A 21,759-nucleotide genomic window follows, 5' to 3' on the forward strand; every position below is an offset into this window, starting at 1 on the left:
CAGCAACCCGTGCTGCTGAATGTGCTGGGCAATGCTGCCACAGTGCAGCTGGTGGGCTAGCAGGCGTTTGTAGAGTAGGATGTCGCGCTGTTGCGCCTCCCGATCTGCCTCTGCCGCCTCCTCAGCATCTTCGTCGAGTAGCGCGGCATCGTCGTCTTGGTAGTACGCGTCTGCGCCCCCCTCCTTACTGGCGTCCTCGCCGTCCTCGGCGGCACCGCCGTTGGCCTGTTCATCGAGACTGTAGGCCTTCACGATGGCATGTAAGGCCGGATGCGCCGTCAGTTTCGCCATTTCCTCCCCTCCCAGCACATCCTCCATATCGTCTTGGAGGCTGTGTGATAGGGTGCTCGCGAAGATATTGATTTCTTGAAGACAAATAAAGGGCGAGAAGGGAGAAAGAATTGTGGAAGGCAGATGGGTATGGAGAGAGTCTTCCCGACCCCATTGGGAAGCGGCAAGGCAGGCACGCAACCACGACCGCGGCGCCGCGTCATGATTATGCCGCCGGTCCCCTCTACCGCGCTCGGTCGCGTGAGGAGCACATCAAGTCGTCTTGGACTTCTTTTGTGTGCTTTTTAATATGGCTTGGCACCGGTACCGGGGAAGCCTCCCCCACCGGGTGCCCTTTCATTACGGTCAGAGGGTGGCATGCCAAACGGACATGCGGGGAGTCGCCAGAAGAAAGGAAACGAGTCGGTCAGCCGCCGAAAAAACAATCAAGCTACAAGCGCCAGCACCAGCGGGGCACGCAGGGACGCACGTACACGAATCCAGGCGGCGCTGCGGTCGCCAAATCTACAAAAACGGAAGCTACAGAACCCGAAGGGATTGCTTGGAACAATCGGGAACCCATGCCGCAGAGGAAACTACAAAGTCAAAACTACAAACGCACAATAGTAGAAAAACAGGGTGGGCTGAAAAGAAAGGGGAACTGGGTGGATGATGGGCGCGCCCACCCGCTTCCAATCGTGTCGTCCGCGAGGGTCTGTGCTGTCCAAACCCGTTCCCGCACCTGGCTCGTCGCGGTTCAAGGTTTTACCTCGCCAACACCGAGTCTCGGGGCGACGCTGGGTCCGACATCCGCGTAAAACCAGGGCCGAGACCCTGTTTGAAAACGGTGCATCTCGTGCGCCTTCGGGGACGAGTCCCCAGGTGAAGACCGCTAAGGTCCATTCTCAGGGAAGGGAGAAAACAGCTTAGCGCCAGGCGCCTGCCATCAGGAAGGAAAAACAAGAGACAATGAACAATGATTAAAAATGAGAAATTTAAAATGAGAAATCACTTGAAAAATTATCTGAAACGAAAGCCATTCATGTTAGGAAAAAATACAACTCGCAAAAATACAACTCGCCTCCTGCGTTGGTAGGCTCAACTTGCGGTTCGTCCACGCCGTGGTCGGCACCCGCACCCCCCCCTCGGTTCCCGGAGAACACACACACCTCCGCGGAGGGAAACGGTTCGCCGTTCTGTGGCCTTCCGGTCCGTTCCGGACATCCGAGAGATTCATGTCTAGGGTTGGGTGGGTGGGCGTTTTTTCGTCGCTGGCCGCATGAACTCCACTTAGTGTGATTACTATATACATTTGGAGAAGAGATAAAGGGACAAAGGTAAAGGAATAATTCATAAGAAACAGATGCAGGTGTACCTATTTGCCGACCTGGGACCCTAATTTCCGATCGGGAAGCATTATGGTACCCAGACGGTCACACATCACAAGTGGAAGTGAGGAGTCGGTTTCCGAGACACACACACTCACTCAGGATTCCTTTTCCACGGATACAAGAAACCGATTCAGCTATCGGTCAAATTTCCCAGATCCAACACCACATCCCACCAACCACCCCCCCCCTATAAGGTCAAGTGCCATTCGATTGCCTTTGTGTTTTTACACGCCGCCAATGGAACCCGCCTAGGCCATCACCGCCGACAGCAGTAGCGAGGCATCGCCCTGACCCCTCCGCCTATGTCGTAGGTGCCTGGTACCCCGTCACCACCGGAGGCGGCCCGGCATTAGCAGAGATGGGGGGCCGCCTGGCTTCCCCACGCACAGAGCGAGGCGGGGGACCCTGCCACCACCTCAAGACGCCACCCCCCACCAAGCCACCCCCCGGGGCAAAGAATTCATTTGCCGAGCCAACACCCAGCTGAAAATATATGAACTGCAATGGGGTATGCGCGGTTTCTGGCGGCAATTCGCTCCAAGGCCGGCGCGTTGTTGCCCCCACCTCCCCCCGTCGGGGATGGTCGTGGCAATGGCAAGGGAACAGAAGAAACCCCACACCCACAGGAACAACCCACCGCGTTTGAAAAACAGAGGGCGGGAGTGCCTTGCGGATATTTCAGTGTTTATTTCGAAGCGCTCACCCTACGTGAAAAACAGTCGCGCCAGCCATTTCAAAATTTCAGGTCAGGATTTACTCCCGCGTAAAGAAACAGCCCCCACTTACTGATGGCGGCGGCAATCCGCCGCACGTGGTGCCAAGGACCCGCGCTCATTTTCGCGCGAAAGGAAAAAGGGCAAGCAGTGCACGTCGAATGCCATTGCGAACTCGGGTGTTGGAAAGAGGCGTCGGGCTTTAGCAATGTAAAAAAACATTCGTCCATTGTTTGTTGGAGGTGTCAAAACATATGGCGCCGGCGCCTAAACAATCACACTCGCCCGCCCATTGTTTTTTTCCGTGTTTGCCGAGCAGCGGCGATGATGAGCGGAATCCCGCATGTAACCCATGGCGTGCGGGGCGGGATTTCAGGGAAGCTTGGCGGCACAAATAGCGCTTGTTTCCCCAGTCCATTAGAGAATCTACGATACAATCCTGTATTCTGCAAGCCTGGCGTTTCGCAACCACAAGCCCGCGGGACATCCGCCCTGGGGAAGATCGGTGTCCTTGCACGGCGGGGGGCGAAGGCGGTGCCCCAAAGCCAGAAGGACGCCAAAAGGGCCCGTGGCGCGAATGGACCCGCCAGGCGGTGACCAACGCCACGCGCGGGCTTTCTTCCACGGGAACAAACGCCCGTTCGCACCGCAAGAGGAAATGAACAAAAAGATGATCCGGGCGGGCTTCGACCTCTTCCCCCAAAGGGTGGAATAAAAACATGATTTTCGACAACTATGATGATACCTCCGCATGGCGCGGCATAGGTGACGCTGCGAAAACGCCGCAGCAGGACACTCCGGCGCCAGGCTTTTTCATGTGGGAGCGGCTGCGTCTGCAGGCTCAGAGGTGGCTGCCGCGAAAGAAAGCAGGTGTAAACATAGGGGTGCGCGTGGCCCGGCGCCTCCACTTTCGCGGAACGCGGGTCTTCATGCCTCCCATGGAGCCCCCGGGGCTTTTCTGCGGCCGGATGGGCTGGCCCAAAAACAACCAGGTGAGACCTTACAGGACCCGCCAACCGCGGCCTTTTGCGGGCGCGCCAAGGGGTGGGCAAATTTTCCACGCCGCCCCGCTCTCCAAAACCTTGCAAAATACGAAAAACACGATATGCACCACACAGGTGGCGCAAGGCCGCTGGGTGGCGGCGGTCGAATGAAAACCGCCTCCTCTTGCGGGGCTCTTTCTGCCTCTTTTTGGCCCAGCGGCACGCCCTCCCGCAAGCGCCGCGCCAACAAAAGCCGGGGGGCGCGCCGCCATCTCCGCCCGACAACCCCCCTTTCACCGACGGGGAAAAAGGCCTGGAACCTGAGCCGGCGTCGAAAAAAAAAAACACCAATCCCAAGCCAGGGAAAGCAGGCGCTCCTCATTTAGCATGGCCACAGCACGCCGTGGCGTTTAGAAAAGGCCATTCAACGGCAAAAATGATGAGTTACAGCTGCTTCCGACGTAACACATTGTCGTCGCCATCCGTTTTTTGTGCCTCGCGCTTTGGCGTGTGCTGCGCCACAGCAAATTCGAATGACGTGGCGACGCTGTCGGCCATTGGCGTGGGAAAAGCCGGTTTTCGAAAATTATAAGTATGGTGCGGCTCGGGGGCGCGATTGCAGCGTTCTCGAAACCGGCCACGCAGTCCACGGGCTTAAGGGGTTTTGGTTTTTTGGCGGGCACCAAAGGAGGGTGGCTCACGAGAGAACAAAAAATCACGTTTTCTCAGCTTCACGCGGGAAAATACAAATGATTTTTTTGTGTGCGGCGGTGTGTTGTTGGTGGCGTGGGGGTGTGGTGGGCCCTTTTTTTCCATTTGTCTCGCCGCCGCTTTGTTATCTCGGGAAAGGGATGCTCTCTGGGTTGCGCCCCGCGGGGCGCTTGGCGGGCGCGGAAAGAAAAACAGCCGAGGCGTGGAAAATTGTGTGGTCGGTGGGCGGCTCGGTGCGTCTGTTGTTCGTCCGCTGCCTGGCGGGGTGGTGGGGTGAAAACGGCGAAAACGGCTCTTCAGATAATCTTTTTCTATGGGCGCGGTCTTCTCCTCCTCTCCCCGCACGTCTTGTTTTGTTTTTGCGGAGGGGCGGATCATGGCACCAAGGCTTCCGGACGCATTGCTGCCGCAGACGGGTTTGCAATCGTGTCTTGTAAAAGGGGCTTCTGTGTCCTCATTTTATCTTCAGGGTGGCGTGTCGGTGGTTTTGCGGTGCGTTCGGTTCGCTTTTGGCTGGGTGGATGGGTTGTGCATTTTGGTTGCGGTTTGCTGGCCCGCCCGGTGTGGCCTTGCCTTGTTTTTGTTGTGGTGGAGGGATGGAAGCTTTTGTGACGCCTGCGGGGTTGATGTCGTGATGGTATTAAAATGCGTCTCTCGGGGGCTTTCGGGTTGGGCAAGGCGGGTCTTTATTCCTTCTGTTTCCGCTCTCGGGGGCGTTGCCGTTTGGGACTCTGGGTGTCGGGGGGGGGGGTTTTGGTACCGGCCGAATCGGGGTGGCATGTTGTTTTGTTTCTTCTGCTGATTCAAAGCGTCGATGGCTCGTTTCGTGTTGCCTTTGGTCCTGAACTTCTGTTTTTCATGAGTTCATGCGTGCGGCTATCGTCTCCGATGGTCTTCTGCTATGGGGGGCTGGTCGTGGGGGGTGGCGCGGGCCTGGGCTGCGGGTCAGGGGGGGGGGGGCGCCGAAAACAATTGTGAATGTGCCCTCTCAGCTTTCTCTCTAAACATGGGGAGGGGAGGGTTACGCTGGTGAATTCTGCGTTGGCGGCTCTGCCGCAGGGAAAGCGCTGATGGTGAGTGGGCGATTTGGCAGTGTTGGCCAGGAGCGGGCCGACTCAAAGGAGTAATAGGGGTTTGCGAGATTCAAGTGTGGAGAAGTAAACCATTTTCTTCTATTGCGCCAAAGTTTCGTTCTGAAGAGCTGGGTGCGGTTGGGGTTCGTTGGCTGTAACTGAACCTTGTGTTTACTGTTGATGCAGAAATCAAAGTTCATACTGAAACATCGACAGGAGGAACTGCACAAGCCATGGGGATACGGCTTAAGTGATGCTGTGGTTCGCTCCTGATGGCAGATCGCATAGTGTGCTTGTTTGTAAAGCAACACGCAGCTCGCATGTGTTGGATGACGTGCTGCATGAAGGAGTCTTTTGAGTCACACTTTTGTCTTGAGACGGAGCTCATCCTGTGCAATGAGGTCTGGTGAAAACGGGTTTCCTAGTAATTGTTCCTCCCGTTATCTCTGTTCTACTGATTTCTTGAATGGAGTTCCGGCATCTTAAAGCGATTCGCATTTGCTTAGGCCTGCTATATTCATCCCTTCCGCCGATGTCCAACACCGCCGAAGTTTTTATATTTCTATTGGTGGCGTTTTTCGTTTTGTACAGGCTCGTCATCCCAAAGCTCTTTCCAAGCGTTGTGCACCATGTGGGTCTGATCCAGTTAGACGAAAACAGCAGTACTGTTTTCGCGTTTGAGGCATCTGGTATGCCGATCGCTAACAACTACAATCGCTCTCTTGTGAAGGCGAACATGAGGCGACGCAACCACCAATACAAGTCTGCATTGGCGTAGATCAACACACAATAGGCTCATACCCGAGCTGAAGAAATGCACGTTACAAATATTGTAATTAAAGTGCACTTTCTTTGAAGCTTGGAGACTCCACAGGAGGGTGCGCAATATCACAGGCAGACTTACCTTTGCGAATGCGTTGGTGATTTCATGTGACGCAGCCCGCTTCCAATGAAGCACCTAAGTGCCAAAGGAACATTAGGCAGCGCTAGACGGTTCATCTCAGTACATACTTCACTCTGCTCTTTCTGTTTTAAACTATGAGGAAAACCCTTTTTGCGGGGTGTTGCACAGGCTTCGCGGCCCCACTTACAAAGAATTGAACAACTACAGAGTTGCTACCTAAGGTGCAAGCATGACAGCGGAAAGCGATCGGCAGCTGTTTTCGAGGTACGTTTTGGAAATATCTCAGGTGCAGCGAAATCATGTGGCAGATAGGGTAGAGCAGCTTGCCCGCCACGAGAGCCTCACGTGGCAGTATTTTGTTGGCTGCGTAGCTTTTTCTACTGGAAGTGTCCTGGCCGCATTCAAAGCGTGGGGACCACGGCACATTTTCAAGAATAGCATGTACTACGCGAGGCCCTTGCCTCCTGCCATAAGTATGGGAGTGGTTCTGTACGGAATCACGTTCACGTGTCGAGGAATGTTAATGAGAAATCGCATTTGCATCATGATAGAGGACTATGAGTATGAGTTAAAACGAGTGAAAGCGCATCACTGCGAGGAGGGAGTGACGCAGCTAGCATGGCTTGAATTTGTTTTAGATCAAGTGAGACAAGGGTCGGAGGGTCGCTTTGATTTTCAAAAGCTGCGAGAGACCCCCGCAATACGGTGATAAAGAAAAGAAAACATGATACATTATGCTTTGAACAGCTCAGTTTCGCACTACGAGGCGTAAAATATCCCAACCTTCCTCCCTTTGGACAACTTTTTGATCGGGGGTCGTGCTGAGAGTTTCATTGCTTGGCATTGCAGGTTTACTACACTCTGCCTCACCAAATGTAAGGGAAATAATAGCAATGACATCTCTGCATAGGACTAGTATGGTGGATTGGTTTTCGCATCTCCATCTAACTCTTTCTTTCACTCTTTTCTCCCTTTGGACACACGCAGACCATGGAATTTGGTAAGAGTCAAGAAAAAATAGCTGGTCGCTTAGAAAAAGTGCTCCGCTACTATTGGGATGGTGTTCCTGTGCCGCTTCTCTGCAACGAAGGGAAGCGACGAAGTCAAACCTTTGTGTGTCGGAAACTCACCTTCACACCGGATTACTATGGTGAAACTGTGGAGCTACCTCTCTTGCAAACACAAGAAAGCCAGCTTTTTAGGGCGCTTTCTGAGTACGTTGATTCTCCTCAGTCCGTGAGCTGTCGCATTGGTTCCCATTACTCACCACACGTCGGACTATTTTGTTTTGAAGGAAAGCGACCTCATGGTGCTTCTGCCGAGGACAGCGAACCGCTTGTCCGCGTACCTATAGAGTGCTGTGAGAAATCTGATGAAAGCACTAATGCTGTCTCTATGGTGCACCGTCGCATTCGTACCGCGAAGATGGTGTCGCTGTACAAGCCTCTCATCAAAGAATACTCTCCCCTCAGCCGACTCAGCTTGCAAAACATTTTGACATTAGCGAGCAGGGGATGCACTTCTATCTCAAAGGAGATTATGGCACGAGAGATATGCGATGTAAATGAAGAGTACGCAGAAGCAGAATCAGAGGCTATCTTTTACTACATGTGTCTTAATCAACTCTTTCGTAGAATTTTGGCACCACTTCAATTAGCCACTGAGCCCGAGCCTACCATACGCAGTTTAACCTATGCAGCAGCCCAGGAAATACCCCTTTCGCGGGAGCACTTCAAGTCAGCTAAGGAGCAGCTCGAATCTCAACTGGTTTGGAATCCTCTCACTGCCAACTATTTCAGGGGACTAGCGTCACTCTGGGAAGCGAGGTTTTCGCGACTCCGGTTTTTAAATATCGATGTGACCACAGCTTGCATCGATGTCGTCACTTTTCTGAATCAAGTGTCAAACTCGATGAGCTCTGCCATTTCACGAATTCGCATTGAATTTTACGCTTGTGTCGAAGATTTATTTCTTTCACATTTCAAAACTGCTCGCGAGGTGTTGGTCCTAGCTGAAGGTGAGGATGAGGACGGGGTGTTCAAGAAGGCTTTTATTGCCACAGAGGTATTTTTAGTCAACCAGACAAGAGGACTTTTTTTTGATGCGCTGGATCGTCTTGTACAGTTTTTCGATTCTGACGACTTAGTCAATGAGGTCAGAATAGCACAGTGTGCTCGACGACTGCCGTACTTGCGTGTCGAACTAGTCACAGGCGATAGTTTTCAACCTCGAGCCCCATCTTTTTCTCTTCTGCTATTTGGCATAGCAGACCTTTTTGCGGAGATCGAAAAGAGCATTAATGGCCTACCAAGGCTGGGCTGCACCATTTTTCGAGCACAGAGGCTCGAAAACGAAAAATTAAACATTGTGTCGCATGTGGAACTGGCATCGTACCGCACCTCAATCACCGGAGTATTGGAGAACGCATCAGTGGTGATTCACAAGATTTTATCCTCTTATAACAAATTTTGCAAGATACCGGTCCATAACCTTTCCATTGCAAAGAGGGGAACGTCGACAGAGGTGGTAGAACTTGTGGTGCTCGCGCGGCAAAACCTAAGCGATGTTCGTCACGTCTCTCGGGATGTTCTCTTCTATGGGCGCCTCGAGATCAACTGCCGTCCATTGCGGTCGGAGCTGATGCAGAAGTGGGAAAATTATTTGGCGGCTCTTGTGTCTGCATTCCAAAGCACCATAGTGAATATCGTCAACGAGGCAAAAACAAAGAGCCAAGCGATTCTTGACGTGCTTCAAGGAACCCCTACGACAGTTCCCGAGCTGGAGCAGTACCTGCGCAATACCGAAGCGGCGAAAAATTTGGCTAACGATTTGTGCGAAACGAGTCACAAACAGATTGCCGACAGGGTCAGCTGTATTGAAAAGCTGTTTATTCCAGTCGAAGAGTATGTATGCCGCTCTGTCTTTGAGTTCAAAGAGCTCCCAGGCAAGCTTCACCGTCGAGTAGACAAAAGCGATGACATCCGAGCCAAGTGCACACCGCTGCTGAGCCGCAAGCTGGAAAATCTACGCAGTACCATCTATGACTACTACCGAACTCTTTCGACAGGTGTGAAGGAGTTGTATCACATGTTCGATTTGGACACTTGCGATATTGCAGCGCAAACCTGTACAGAGCTGCGCAAGCTAATCGTACGGATCGTAAACGCCCGTAAGAGTATGGAGTATGAAATGAGGGTGCTAGGTCTTCCATCCGAGGACTCGTTCGATGATTATTTACCCCTCATGAACCATTTTGAGATCATTGAGCAATTTTGGATCACAGTGTTCGAATCGACAAAACTGCGTGAGCTGTACCGGACACCAGTGTCCTCCGTAAATGCTAATGCCTTCATAGAGCGCGCCCGGGAGTGGCGCCGGCTCATTCACAGCACCATCCGCAACTTGCGTGGCTACCCTGCCTTGGTTCGTCTCGGTCGCGAGCAGGAATTGGCACTCGCCAAGTTTGAGGAGTTGGAGCTGTTTCTTGAGCTCATCACGACGCCTGGGCTGCGCAAGAGTCACTGGCGCGACATCGCAAAGCTGATCTCGACACAGTTGCGGGACGATATCCTGCTGGTGACAAATATGACAGTGACAGTGAAGCGTTTGCTCGACGCCGGCTTGCTCGACCACATTGTCCCATTGGCGCAGATTGTTAGTCAGGCTCGTTGCGACTACGATGTGGAGAACGAGCTTGAGGAGATGCGGAGCTATGCCAAGCGCACTCACTTTGCTCTTGAAAATTCAGCAGTCCATGATGACCTGAACACACCACCATTGAAGGGGAATCGACATGAGATGGTGTGCCGAATCGAGGAGTGCATGCTCAAGTGCCGCGCGATGCGACGCCGACCCAACTTGGGACCATCTGTTCTAAGGGCTGTCGACGAGTGGGTTGACGCGTGTGAGAAGAGTCGCGAGGTGCTTCTGGCGTGGGATAATGTGAAGATGCGCTGGATGAGGCTGCGTGCATGTGTGTCCTCGCTGCGGAGTGCAGTCTCCGAGGGCATCTGTTCCGCTGAAGAGGCACGCACCATCACTCAAAAGCTCACAACGGCGTCAGCTGCCTTCAAGGGAATGGGTGCAATCTTGCGCAAGCCGCAGTTTTCTCTCTACACAGCCATGATGCAGGACACCATCCAGGATTTCCTCCTGACTATCAAGTCAGAAGTGGATGATGCGGATGAGGTACTGCGGGGTGTGACGGAGCGCCGTCGAGCACTATTCCCGCGGTTTCGATTCCTACCCGACTCGGAGCTCATAGAGTTTCAATCCGTGCAAAGCGCTCACAGTTTCGTGCATCTATTTCAGTATCTTTATCCGCGCATTACTGATGTAGAAGTGGTGGACAGGATTGTGACCGCCGTTGTGGCAACGGATGGTGCACGCTTGCCCTTGTCCTCTCCCCTGGCCCTGACGAAAGATACCCCAGACGCTTGGATCCAGCGTTTTGACCATGCGGTGCGTGCCTCTCTCGTCGCCGCCGTCAAGGAGTGTGTGGCTGCGTATTACCGATGCAGCCTGGAATCGTGGTTGCAGCAATGGTGCGGTCAGGTAGCGGTGCTTGCACTGCGCATTCTACATACGGAAGGACTGCGGCGGGCACTAGAGCTTGCTGGGCAAAATGGACTGAGTGCCCACATCACCAAAGTGTCGGACCTTTGCGGCGCTATCAGCAAGCTTGCGCGGGGTGGACACAATAATGACGCCCAGGGAGGGCAGTCGCGCAGCTACGAAGCTGCCGTGGCAGCCGCGCTGGCATACGAGGAGTTCGCCCTGAGGGAGGTTCAGCTAGCAGCAGAATGGCACGTCAACAGTGTCACCGAGCTGGAGTCCACTCGTGTCGTGCAGACTTTTTTTACACCGGCGGAGGATGGCATCTTCGTTCGCATGATGGGTGTTGATTTTGACTACGGGTTGGAATTCCTTGGGCACGGCAACGCGCCGATGATGAGTGTGGCGCAGTGGGTGCAGATGGCACCAGTGCTCGTCGATATGGAACTGTCCCGCAGCCTTTCGCTTGTGCGCGCCAGCGACGACGTCGGTGCAGAGGGGGAGGTCTTAGAAGCTGCTGCGCTGCTGCTAGGGCGCTTCTTCTTTCGAGTTGAAGCCAAAGAGCATGTGTCTAGCGAAAGACTTCAAGGTTTGCTGCGCGGGTGTATGGAGGTTGGGGCGTTGGCGTGCCTGGTGAACTGTGAGACCGTGCCGAAGGCCGTGCTGGAGGAAGCTGTTTTGCCCATCGCCACGGCTTCTGTCGAGCAACGCTGTTCTCCCATCTGGCAGTTACCTTATGATGGAAAGGTCGGCATGACCGCGGTTTCCGTGCATCCGCTGTTCCGGCTGACCCTCTCTGCTGCTGCGCCGGTAGCGCTGCCCCGCAGTCTCGACCTCATCTGCAGAGAGGTGCGCGTCGCTCCCTTTGATGTTCAAGAAGCGCTGCATGATTATCTGACCCGAACCGGAGTGGTACCAGAGAGCCCTCTGTCCGCTGAGGAGGCGGAGTTTGCCAAGCTCTACCGACAGCTGCAAGAGTTGCATCCAACCGTCTTCACCGTGCGCCGACTGCGCATGGTGCTTCGCGAGGCTTTCGTGAGTGATGATGCGCCAGATGGAAAGGGGTCCTCGCTCATCGGATTGACACTGCGCGGACTAGCACCGCGCCTTCTGACTGCTCTGGGAAGTGTTTTGGCGGCTTTCTTCACTTCCACAGACGGCAGGGCAGTTCAACAGAGCCTAAAGACACAAATTGAGATGAGGCTACTGTTGCCGTCGTGCAATGGTGTCGTTCCGCAGGGCTGGTGCGGCCCGCCTCTCAAATGGACTACACACAGCGCAGCAGTGAATGCCGTGCTCGAGCGCTTCACATCGTTGATGAATGTTCACCGCCGTATGCTCCTCGTTGGACCGCGGTTCGCAGGGAAGACGCGACTGTGGCGAGCGTGGGCTGGCTCCCAATCGCCTCTGATCTTCTCACCTCCTCTCATATCCGCAGCGGACTTTTATGGCACCTCTACGGAACCGGGTTTTCTTTCCTTGATCACTTCACGGATGGCGACTTCTCAAGGCGGGGGCACTACTCCCGTGGTTGTGATGGAGGATGTCGGCGCAGCTCAATCCTTTGCGCTTTTCCTGGGTTCTTGGCCGGACAGGACACGAGTCCTGGAGGGAGAGCCGCACAGCGACAACAGCGTCATCACTAGCCCCCTGGTGCGCGTGATCGGCACGGCGCAGAGGTTGCACCATGTTACACCCGGAACCATCAACAGGTTTGCGATGATGGCTCTCGTGGGGCCATCTTCGTGGGTGGAAGGGATCTCTCACACGTTGAGCTCAATGCCGGACGCAGAGTGGGCCGCGAGGGTGCTGGAGAAGCTTTTGCCGCTACTGGTGGAACGCGCGTCGAGGGCATCGCCGGAGCTCACAGGAAGGGCAGATGAGGTGACAAACATGTATGCCATTGCCCAACGAGCGGCAACTCTGTGCAGTCGATGGTACGCCTATGCACTCACGCTTCATACACACAGAGGGGCACTGGAATTGCAGGAGGACGAGGACGAGGTGCCGCTGCGCCTGTTCGCTGTGCGCTGTGCGGTGATGGCGGCTACATGGTCGGTGGGGCTCTCACTCCCCATTGAAGATCGAGATGTGCTGAAACTGTTGCTCCTCGGCGCAGAGACGGACGTGATGAAGGCGCTGGTGGACTGCGAGCTCTCCGGCGAGATTTTTCCAGTCTTGTCGCAGGATGGCGTTAGTCCACTCGAACAGGTCGTTCTGCCTCGTGGGTGGTTGTCGTTTGAGGAGGCCGCCACGCGCACCGACTTGCCTCTGTCGTGGTCAACGTACCACCACACTGATCCGCATCTCTGCACGTGGTTGCAGGTGTTTGCAACACCATCTCGAGTGGCAACACTGCGGGCGGCGGAATGTTTGATTAACTGCGGTCAACACGTTCTCTTTCATGCCGGTCCTGTGGCTGGCAAGTCGACGTTGTTGCACACTATGAAAGCGAACGCAGCCGATTGGGTCGCGCAAGTGTACAGTGCAAACGGCGGGATGCAACCCACTCACATTCAGCAGACGATGGCGGGCAGGCTGGTGCAGCGCTGGGATGGATGCCACAGCCCAACTCTGGGGCGGCGCCTTGTGGTATGCATCGACGATTTGCACCTGGCACCGATGATCGCACGCGATGGCGACGACAAGTTGCACACTGCCTCGATGTCTCTCGGTGGGTGCCTGGTGCGTTTCTGCGACAAGTTCCGGGCAATCAGCACACCAAGGAGGGGGATCATGCCCACCGCCAACGTTGTCTTCTGCGGCTCGGTTCTACTCCAAGACAGCGCAGCGAAGCAGTGCAGCACTGGAGCTCTCAGCGGGTGTGTGGACGTGCGCTTGCCAGGGTTCGACAGTGACGAAATCGCGCGCGGTGTGCATCTGCTCTGCAGCTTGGCCTCTTCTCGAAAACGCACTAAGGGATTCTCGCAAGGCTGTGCCACGTTTTTGGGTGTTGTGCATGGAGCCTACACTCAGCTGAGACTTCGCGGCGCCGCTCTTGAGTCGCACACCGCGGTGGCTGTACCACGCCTCTCACTTGCATCAGCCCCGTTCATATCCGACGTGGCGGCATCCTCGCCTCTGGATGGCTTGACCGCGAATACATCGGAGGGTCAGAACCACCGCATTCCATCATTTTACTCCGAGCCCCTCCGAGATGCTTTGCAAGCGGCAGAAGTGGTGCGACTGCATTTGCTCAGTAACATTTCGGATGTGCAGGTCTCCATCCGGATTTTCCTTGAGGTGACAGCCTTCTACGAGGGGCAACTACGCGTGCCGTCATCACCAAAAGCAGCGCAACACTCAGGGTCGTTACCGTTGTTGCCACCGCAGCTAAAGTCAGTAGTAGGGCCGGAGACGAATGACGCATCACACGCGTTGCGCGACTCTGCAGTGGAGGCCGCGGAGAGCACCATGCGTGAGTGCGTCCGTGGCAGTGTCAGCTTCAAGGACTTGGTCCGTCAGCTTCCGACTCTCCCGGTGCCGGGCACGGTCACGGCGGAAGACGAGTCCTTCGTTGCGGACTGCATTGCCGAGTTTCCATACGCCTTGCAGGACGAGAGAGAGGAGGACCTTGCGACGCTGGAGGAGAGGCGTGGCCCGGTAGGTTTTGCGAGCATCAAAGGCGTCCCAACGCGAGGGGAGACGCGGTGTGCCTCGGTACTTCTCAGTTATTCAGACTTCCTCAGGAAAGCAGCGGTGAGGTCAGAGGGTGCACACAAGGGGGCACTGGTGCGGAGGTCATCAAGTCTAGCCCCGCTGAGCGGTAACTCCTCGTTGCGCGGATCTTTTGCCATCGCACCTGGAAACTCAAGTGCCTCCAGTCTGGCGGTGGCGTATCAAAACCACCAGCTGCAGAGACTGCGCCCCTCTACCGATGTCCTGACAACTCCTACGTACCAGACCACGTGGCTCACCACGCGCCTTGTGTTTCTTCAAGACACTCTTTTCGTTCCCCATGCGCAGGTCGTCTTTCTGGGAGAGAACGCGTTTGGTCTGCGCCGACTCTTCCGCCTGTGGTGCTCTAACACACATGTGCCGCTCATATGGCTCCGAGTGCATCCAGCCGCATCCCCTGCGGAGGTGACAGCTGCCTTCCGCCATGACCTTCGGTCTGCCATCACGTTTATCTGCATGAACAGCATCCACGCGGTCATTTACTTTCCCCCCGAGCTGTTGAGCTTGCCGGAGGTGCTCCCAACTGTGGACCTGCTAGTGCGCAGCGGCGATGTATCGGGTCTGTTCTCGGACGAGGAGCGCAACTCACTGATGCGTGGCTTTCATGTGACTCATCCGCGGTCACTGAAGCCGTTCATCCTAGTCGACGACACTGCGCTACGTGACCGCCTCCGTGGCTGCTTAAACTTCGTTTTCCACCTGCGTGACGTGGCAGAGGTGGAGCGAGTGGCGGCTGCCTACCCTTTTCTACGGCAGTATAAGACGAAGGTTCTGCCGCTGTACACGGAGGCACTGCGGACCTCGTTGGTACGCGAACTGGTGTTGTCTGTTCTTCGGAGCAGCGGCAATGCGGATGGTGGTTCTGATCCCGACGGCATCCCTACTGTCCACAGCGAAGACACTGAGGAGGACGACAAGGAGAGTGGCTGTGACGAGGGTGATCACCCTGTGAACCTGTCGCAACGGACTGTGTGTGAGGCTCTGTGTGCCATGTTTGCACATGTCTCCAAAAGGCACCCAACCTCCTTGGAGCAGCTAGTGGAGTTTGCATCACTGTACCGGGACCTGAGCTCGACGGCGTGCATGCAGGTCTTGGAAAGCGCGAGGACGGGCACCGTCATCATGAGGCGCGGGGATGAAGCAGTACAGATGATGAAGACTGAGGCGCAGCGTGCTCGTGCAATCGCTGCGGAGCTGGCGGCCTCGCAGCTGCGCATAGCCTCGCTCGCTGAGAGGCTGCGCGGCGAGGAGAACCAACACGCAGCACGATCTCTTGAGGCACAGGAGTACTGCGACAAACTGCAGAAGAAGAGGGAGGCTCTAGACTGGCAATGCGCGACCCTCGCTGATGGCTTGCAGAGGGCGGAGGAACGACTAGAGAGGGCAGCGCGACAGCTGCGAAAGGCGAAGGTGAACAACATGCGCGCACTCGCCGTTTCACATGTGCCAGAGAAAGGCTCACTTCTTGTCCGCGGCCTGTACACGCTGCTAGGTGAAGACCTTCCAAAGCATAACAACAACCCTCACGAGCTGTGGGGCATCGCCATGAGGCGGGTGTGCACAAAGGAGTTCGCGATTGCTCTGACAGGGATCACGCCGCTTGACGACCCGACTGGGTTGGGAACTTACCTCTTTCTGCGTCAGGAGCTCGATGCGGTGCGTTACGCGCCGGCGCTACCGTACGCTCAACTATTGGCAGACTTTGTAGTGGCATGGGTGGACTGCGGGAAGTTCCGCATCGAGGACTACGTCACTGGTACAGAGAACATTGCGAAAGCTGAGAGGGACGTGAAGGAAGCTGAGGGGCTCTACGCGATGCGGCTGGAGGGTTTGCAGTCCACTGAGCGGACCGTGGCGCGGACCAAGGATGAGATCGATGCAGCAAGGCGCTCTACGGAAGCGTTGCAGGAGGATCAGAAGCAGTTGGCGGGGAAGGAGGATCGTCTGTTGAAGTACGTTGGACTTGTCGACCGCTTCTCACGATTTCTGGGAGAGCCAGCGGATGTAGCGGAGCGCGCGCGGTTTGCGCGCTGCGCCGCAGCGGACGCTTTGCTCGTCTCCGCCTTCTACTCGCTCCTTGTCATGCACGACAAGGCTGTGGACACGTACGTGTCCCTGCAGCAGCTCCTCGTCGAGACGGTACATCCCAGGCTGCATTCCACAGGGCCGCAGGAGGCATTCGCCTACATGCTGTACCAGACACACGCCCCACACACTCGCGCACTAATGCTACCTGGAAGCGAGCACTTTGCGTGGGAGTACAGAGCCCTTTTTATGGCTCTGTTCAAGCGTATCATGTGGCGTTGGACTTTGATCGGTGGAGCAACGCCACTCGTCGAGCAGGAGGTGTGCAGGTATCTTTCTTTCTCGTGTACGGGGTGCGTCGTCTTGTCGGTGACGGATTCGTCGGCGAAGGAGAAGGTGATCACAGCTATGCAAGCTGGGAAAGGTGTTCTTCTGCGTGACATTCATGACTCGGCATCGCTCGATTTCATACGCTACCTCAACCCCCTTTACCGTCAGCTGAAGGAGCGCTGGAAAGCAGCGCTGAGCCTGCGGAAGGGGTCAACAATCATGGTGGCTGAGCGGTCGCCCTGGTCACCGGGTACGCTCCCTGCTTCCCGTCCCGTGGACGAGGAAGATGTTGCGGCGCGGTCCGTCCCGTTGTTGCTGGAGGGGCGCGAGGTACTGGTACACCCTTCCTTTTATATGGTGTGCGCCTCCTCGCTGGCAGTGCCCGTCGAAACGCACGGGGCCTGTGACGCCATGAACGTCTACAACCTCTGCAGTTCAATGCCTCGCCGCCTGCACTACGAGTGTCTTCTCCGAGACGCCGTGTGCACCACGTCAGTGTCCACCAAAATGTCCGCCATGCGCGAGGAAGTAGTGACGCAGCAACAGGGCTACTTCAGGGTGCTGCAAGGCTTTGCACAGGCGCACGATGCTGCTGCGGAGCTTCTCGCGGCGAACATCGGCGACATCCACGATGGACTGCACGGGGACGCCCTGGTGGCAGACGCCGATCGCGCGCTCTCCGACGTCGAGATGTACGAGGTGAAGCTATCCCAAACCGTCTTTTGCATGCAGAGCTGGCAGAGGGTGGTTCAAGATGGCTGGTGTGCGGTGCTGCCTGCCTTGGAGGCAGTAGCGAGCTTTGCCGAGCTGATCGAAGCGAAGAAGCTGCAGCGTCCGTGGAGCGCGTTTGCGTTGGATAGGTGCCTTGCGGCTATTGCACACTTTCCGCCCGTGTTCATGCGCCACTTTGCGCCGCAGACGTTCAGTGATCTGGCACCGTCGCTCAAATGCTACTTCGCAACAGTGAACTATGTGCAACGCGTAGTGGAGCAACTCGCCGCCGGCTGGCCTGTGCCGGTGAGCGACATCTTCTCGCTGCTGCTGCTCGCGTCGGCGATGGCGGCTGCCCCAGTCGTTTTTGACACGAAGACCGACGCGCGTCTGCTGACGGCAGAGCAGACGAGAGTGCTGCAGGTGCTCCTCCGCGATGGACCCAGTTGTGCCTTACCCAGTGCAGGAAAGGATCAGGGGAGTGCCTCGATCAGCTCCTCGTTCTCGCTTTTTTCGTCTGTTGGCGCAACAGGGGCGGAGCTGCGCCGCGGAGCGCTACAGCTCTATGCCACTTCTGAGGATGCTTTACTCCACCATGTTGCGCAAAGAGGCAGCGCCGTGCCAGGCGAGAAGGAGCTCAGCAACGACTCGGAGGCCGATGTAGACGAAAATCAGTTCTACGTGACGCAGTTTTTCTCGTCCCTGGCTGAGCTACAAGTGGAGCAGGCAAACCACTACGCCGCCTCCCTCTATAGCGCTTTCATGGAGACCGTCACGTGTGCAGAAGGTGCAGTATGTGTGCTGAAGTCGCCCGCGACGCCAATCGCCGCGGATGAGAGCGCTGCCGAACCTCCGGTGATCATGTCGACGGAGGTGTCGCCCCGGCGCATTTCCCCCGCGACACGACGAGAATCGGGCATGAGCAGGTCCCACAGCAACAGCGGGAAGGGGAATTCAGAGGCGGCACTGCGTGATGCGGTATCAGTAGGGCTGCAAATGGAGCGGGCCGCGAGGGTGCAGCAGCCGCTTTGCCTCGTCGCTGACTCAGCACTTACAAGTGTTCTCTCGTGGTTTCGCCATGAGGCTGTGGAAGCGAAGTTCCATTTCGTATGGCAGGAGTTGACTCTTTCTATGGCGACGACAGCAGTGTTTTCGTCCGAGACGGTATTGTTCTCCCCGGGCAGGGCACAAGCCGTCACGTTTGCGACGGTGACGCAGACCCTCATCTCGCTGATGAGGCAGTTCCGGTTTGCAAGGCAGGGCAGCGGTGTGTGTCTGGCGCTTGTCGTGGACACAGATGTGGAGCGAAGCGTCAGCGAAAAAGAAGTGCGCATCTTTAGAGAAGAGTTGCAGCGGCTACTCTCCCTCTACACCACCTTATTGAGATCGTCAGGTGACGGAAAAGTCGGGGCGGTTATGTGTGTTGCAGTGATTTGCTCGCCGGCAACGGAGCGGGTGCTGTGGAGAGGGGCCGCGGTTGCTCAAGTGACTCCGTGTTGCTATGTCTCCTTGAGTACCATCACCCCCCAACAGCGCCTCGTAGCGCTTCTCCAGCCGTCGCGCCGGTACTTTACTGAAGGTGGTACCGTGCAGATTTGCGAGTCGATTCTGCAAAGCGTGACGGCAGAGCTGGCTCAGCGCAGTAGCAGTAGTGTAACACACATGTCCCCTTCAAATAATGCGACACGCGTCCGCGGACCGACCCTCGCGAAGCTGACGATGCCCCAAAGTACCGCGCAAGCCTTGATGTCCTTGCCACCGCTCCCGCGTTCCATCTCATCTGCCGCCCTCATCGCCTTACAGAAGGTGGTGGATGACTTGCTGCTCTGCGCTCGCCTGGTGCATCATGAGATGGTGGTGAGTCACGTGGTGTCCGCCATACGTGAGCGTATGCGCTGCGAGGAGGACAAACGCGGCTGCTATGTCGATGATCCAGCTGTACTGGTGCAACTGCATGACCTATTGTCTGCATGGATGCTGCGGAGCTACGAGGCGCTCATCGCCGATCTCAGCCGATCCGCCGACGAGGAGATGCAGGGCCCTGCGAACGACAGGGATGCGGTGCCTGAGAGCGCTGCCAAGGCTGGCGGCGTGTCCTCGAAGAGGGCGCCCTTGCGAAGCATACGGGAGGGCCTTCCACTTTCATCGCAGCCCCTGGCGCAGCGCAACGCGGTGGTGCGGCAGGCCCTCCCGTACGCTCTCAAGGCCTACTACTATTTGCGCCGCCGGCAGCCGGGGTGGCCGTTTCTTCTGGAGCGACACCTTCAAATGACACGGCAGACTTCACGAGAAGGATTGCCCGTCGGCGCCAACGCCAGTGCCGAGGACCTCACACATGCTGTGCTTTCCATCATGACTGCAAACTCAAAGGCGGGCGACTCACTACGGTTTCACACTTCTACCAACCGTGACAACGGCCCGGGGATTCTCCAAACGCTGAGTACCGCTGAGTCACTACCTCACTTGGAGCGATCGCATCAGCATACGACGCAGCGGAGTCTGGTGGAGCGCGCGATGAAGCAGTGGCGCACTGGGCTGTTTGCGGTAGCTCGGCAATTCGCCTTTTTCTTCACATCTTGCCGCCAACGCAACGACCCACTTCCAGCAGTTGAGCAACAGGCGCAGTGGACCATGCTGCGCGCCTTGGTCGGGGCCCCAGAGGACAGCGACGGGGTCCCTTGTCTCTGGGGGCAGAACAGTGGTGACTATTCGGGTGGAAAAACGTGGCAGACGCTTCTCCTTGATGCGCGGCACCTTGAGCACTTCTGGCTGGAGGTCCACATGTTCCCCTCCGACTTGATGGAGTTGTGCGGCGAGGCGGCGGCGGCGAGGCGACTGCAGCGCATGCGGCTGGACACCCTTTTGGATCTGTGCTTTCCTGCCAGTGTCAGCATCACCTACAACTCAAGCGAAGCGGCATACAGGATGCCCATCGATATACCAAACACCTCTCCTGCCACCACGGTGGTGGAAGGTCTACGACGACTTGCACGCACGCGAGGGCAGCGAGCCAGTGACTTGGCTTCTCCTGCTGTCGTCGAAAAGGTTGTGCCGAGCTGTGTGGAATCACCGCTTTATTTGCCCGAGGTGTATTCAGCATCGCACCAAGGCGTGATGGTGAACTTGCTGAGCTCTTTTTCCATGGCTGCGGCGCCCCACGCGCCAGCCACGGTCGGTGAGCTGCCCACAGAGGTATGGCTGCCATCTCTGCGTCACCCTGTGCTCGATCTTGAGTTTCTCACAACAGTTTTACGCCGTCCTGTGCTGCCGACCTGTGACACTGTCAGGGAGGCACCGGCAGCACACGCTACGCTGCGCGACGATAGGCACTTCGCCGATGGGTTTCGGGAGGAGGGCTCTCAAGACGGCCGCTATCTTTGTGCGGACGAGAGCGATGACAGCGCCGCTGTTAGTCGGCTCATTTTGGTGGTGACGCAGCGCTGCTTTCTGTTGCCATCCGACGTTGTACTTACGGGTGCCCGACTGTCTCTTTCGCTGGAGAGGCAGCTAGCGGCGCAAACGCAGTGGTCGGTGGGTCGGGATGGCGACGAGCCTACCTCAGGACTGACGGCGGTGGTGGTGGCTCGGAGAGTGTTGGTTCGACCGTGCGTCCAGAATGTGGGAGGCTGGTCGGAGGGGGTAGAAGCGTCCTCGCGACCAACTCCCTACGAGGTAGGGATGTGGATGTGGCCGACAAGTCCACCGTGTGGCACAGCCCATTGCAGTTCGCAGCTGCGATGGTGCGCCGTCACGTGGTCATGCCTACCGGCGGACGCGCTCCTGTGGGACACCACGGCCGTGTGCCGCCCCACCACGACACCCGTCACTCACGACTCGCCCACGACGCCAGAGCTGCCGCGGCGCCGAGAGGGCGCTTCATACAACACGTTCGTCACGGAGACAGAGGAGTTGGAAAGTGTAGCGACATCGACGCAGGTGGGCCTCGACGCACCTCGTGCATGGAGCGTTACCGAGGTGCCCGTTCCTGTACGGTGGCATCCTTTCTCAGACGACTCGAGTGGGCATGTCATTGGGAAAGCTGCTGTCATGTTAGAGCTGTACCTCTGCGTTGAGTACAAACCACTGGCGACGCACAACTTTAGTTTCGGTGCCGATACCTCGAACAGCCTCCCATCCTCGTCACCGATGACTTCCGCTACTGGCGCCTGTTCCTCCTGTGTCACCCGATGGGTCTGGGACACATTGTACCTTCACGAGACTCTTGACGCCTACATCTGGATCGAGTGAAGCAACATTTTCGCAGCACGCGCTCCTGTACACACACACTCACACACGAAACGCCTCTCTTCTTTCTCTTTTTTTTTTTCAGCCACCTTCTTGTTTTTCTGTTTTAGACTTCCCCACGTGTCATATATGCGTCATCGACAATGCCTGTATCTCGTATGTGGCTGTGGC

General features: G+C 56.4%; 3 protein-coding genes across 3 annotated transcripts; 2 read left to right on the forward strand and 1 right to left on the reverse strand.

The window, feature by feature from the left end:
- LBRM_07_0520 (conserved hypothetical protein) lies at positions 1 to 318 on the reverse strand (the record flags this gene model as incomplete). Its single annotated transcript, XM_001562498.1, has 1 exon — positions 1 to 318. A coding segment is annotated over one exon (318 nt), but the record flags the coding sequence as incomplete, so codon positions are not given.
- Positions 319 to 6,274: 5,956 nt separating this feature from the next.
- On the forward strand, positions 6,275 to 6,754 carry LBRM_07_0530 (conserved hypothetical protein; the record flags this gene model as incomplete). Its single annotated transcript, XM_001562499.1, has 1 exon — positions 6,275 to 6,754. One exon carries the CDS (start codon positions 6,275 to 6,277, stop codon positions 6,752 to 6,754), a length of 480 nt encoding a protein of 159 aa, XP_001562549.1.
- A 1,202-nt stretch (positions 6,755 to 7,956) lies between these two features.
- On the forward strand, positions 7,957 to 21,591 carry LBRM_07_0540 (conserved hypothetical protein; the record flags this gene model as incomplete). Its single annotated transcript, XM_001562500.1, has 1 exon — positions 7,957 to 21,591. The coding sequence occupies one exon, from the start codon at positions 7,957 to 7,959 to the stop codon at positions 21,589 to 21,591; it is 13,635 nt and encodes a 4,544-aa protein (XP_001562550.1).
- Positions 21,592 to 21,759: the final 168 nt, after the last annotated feature.

This window comes from Leishmania braziliensis, chromosome 7 (assembly GCF_000002845.2).
Source record: "Leishmania braziliensis MHOM/BR/75/M2904 complete genome, chromosome 7".
Classification (NCBI taxonomy): Eukaryota; Euglenozoa; class Kinetoplastea; order Trypanosomatida; family Trypanosomatidae; genus Leishmania; species Leishmania braziliensis.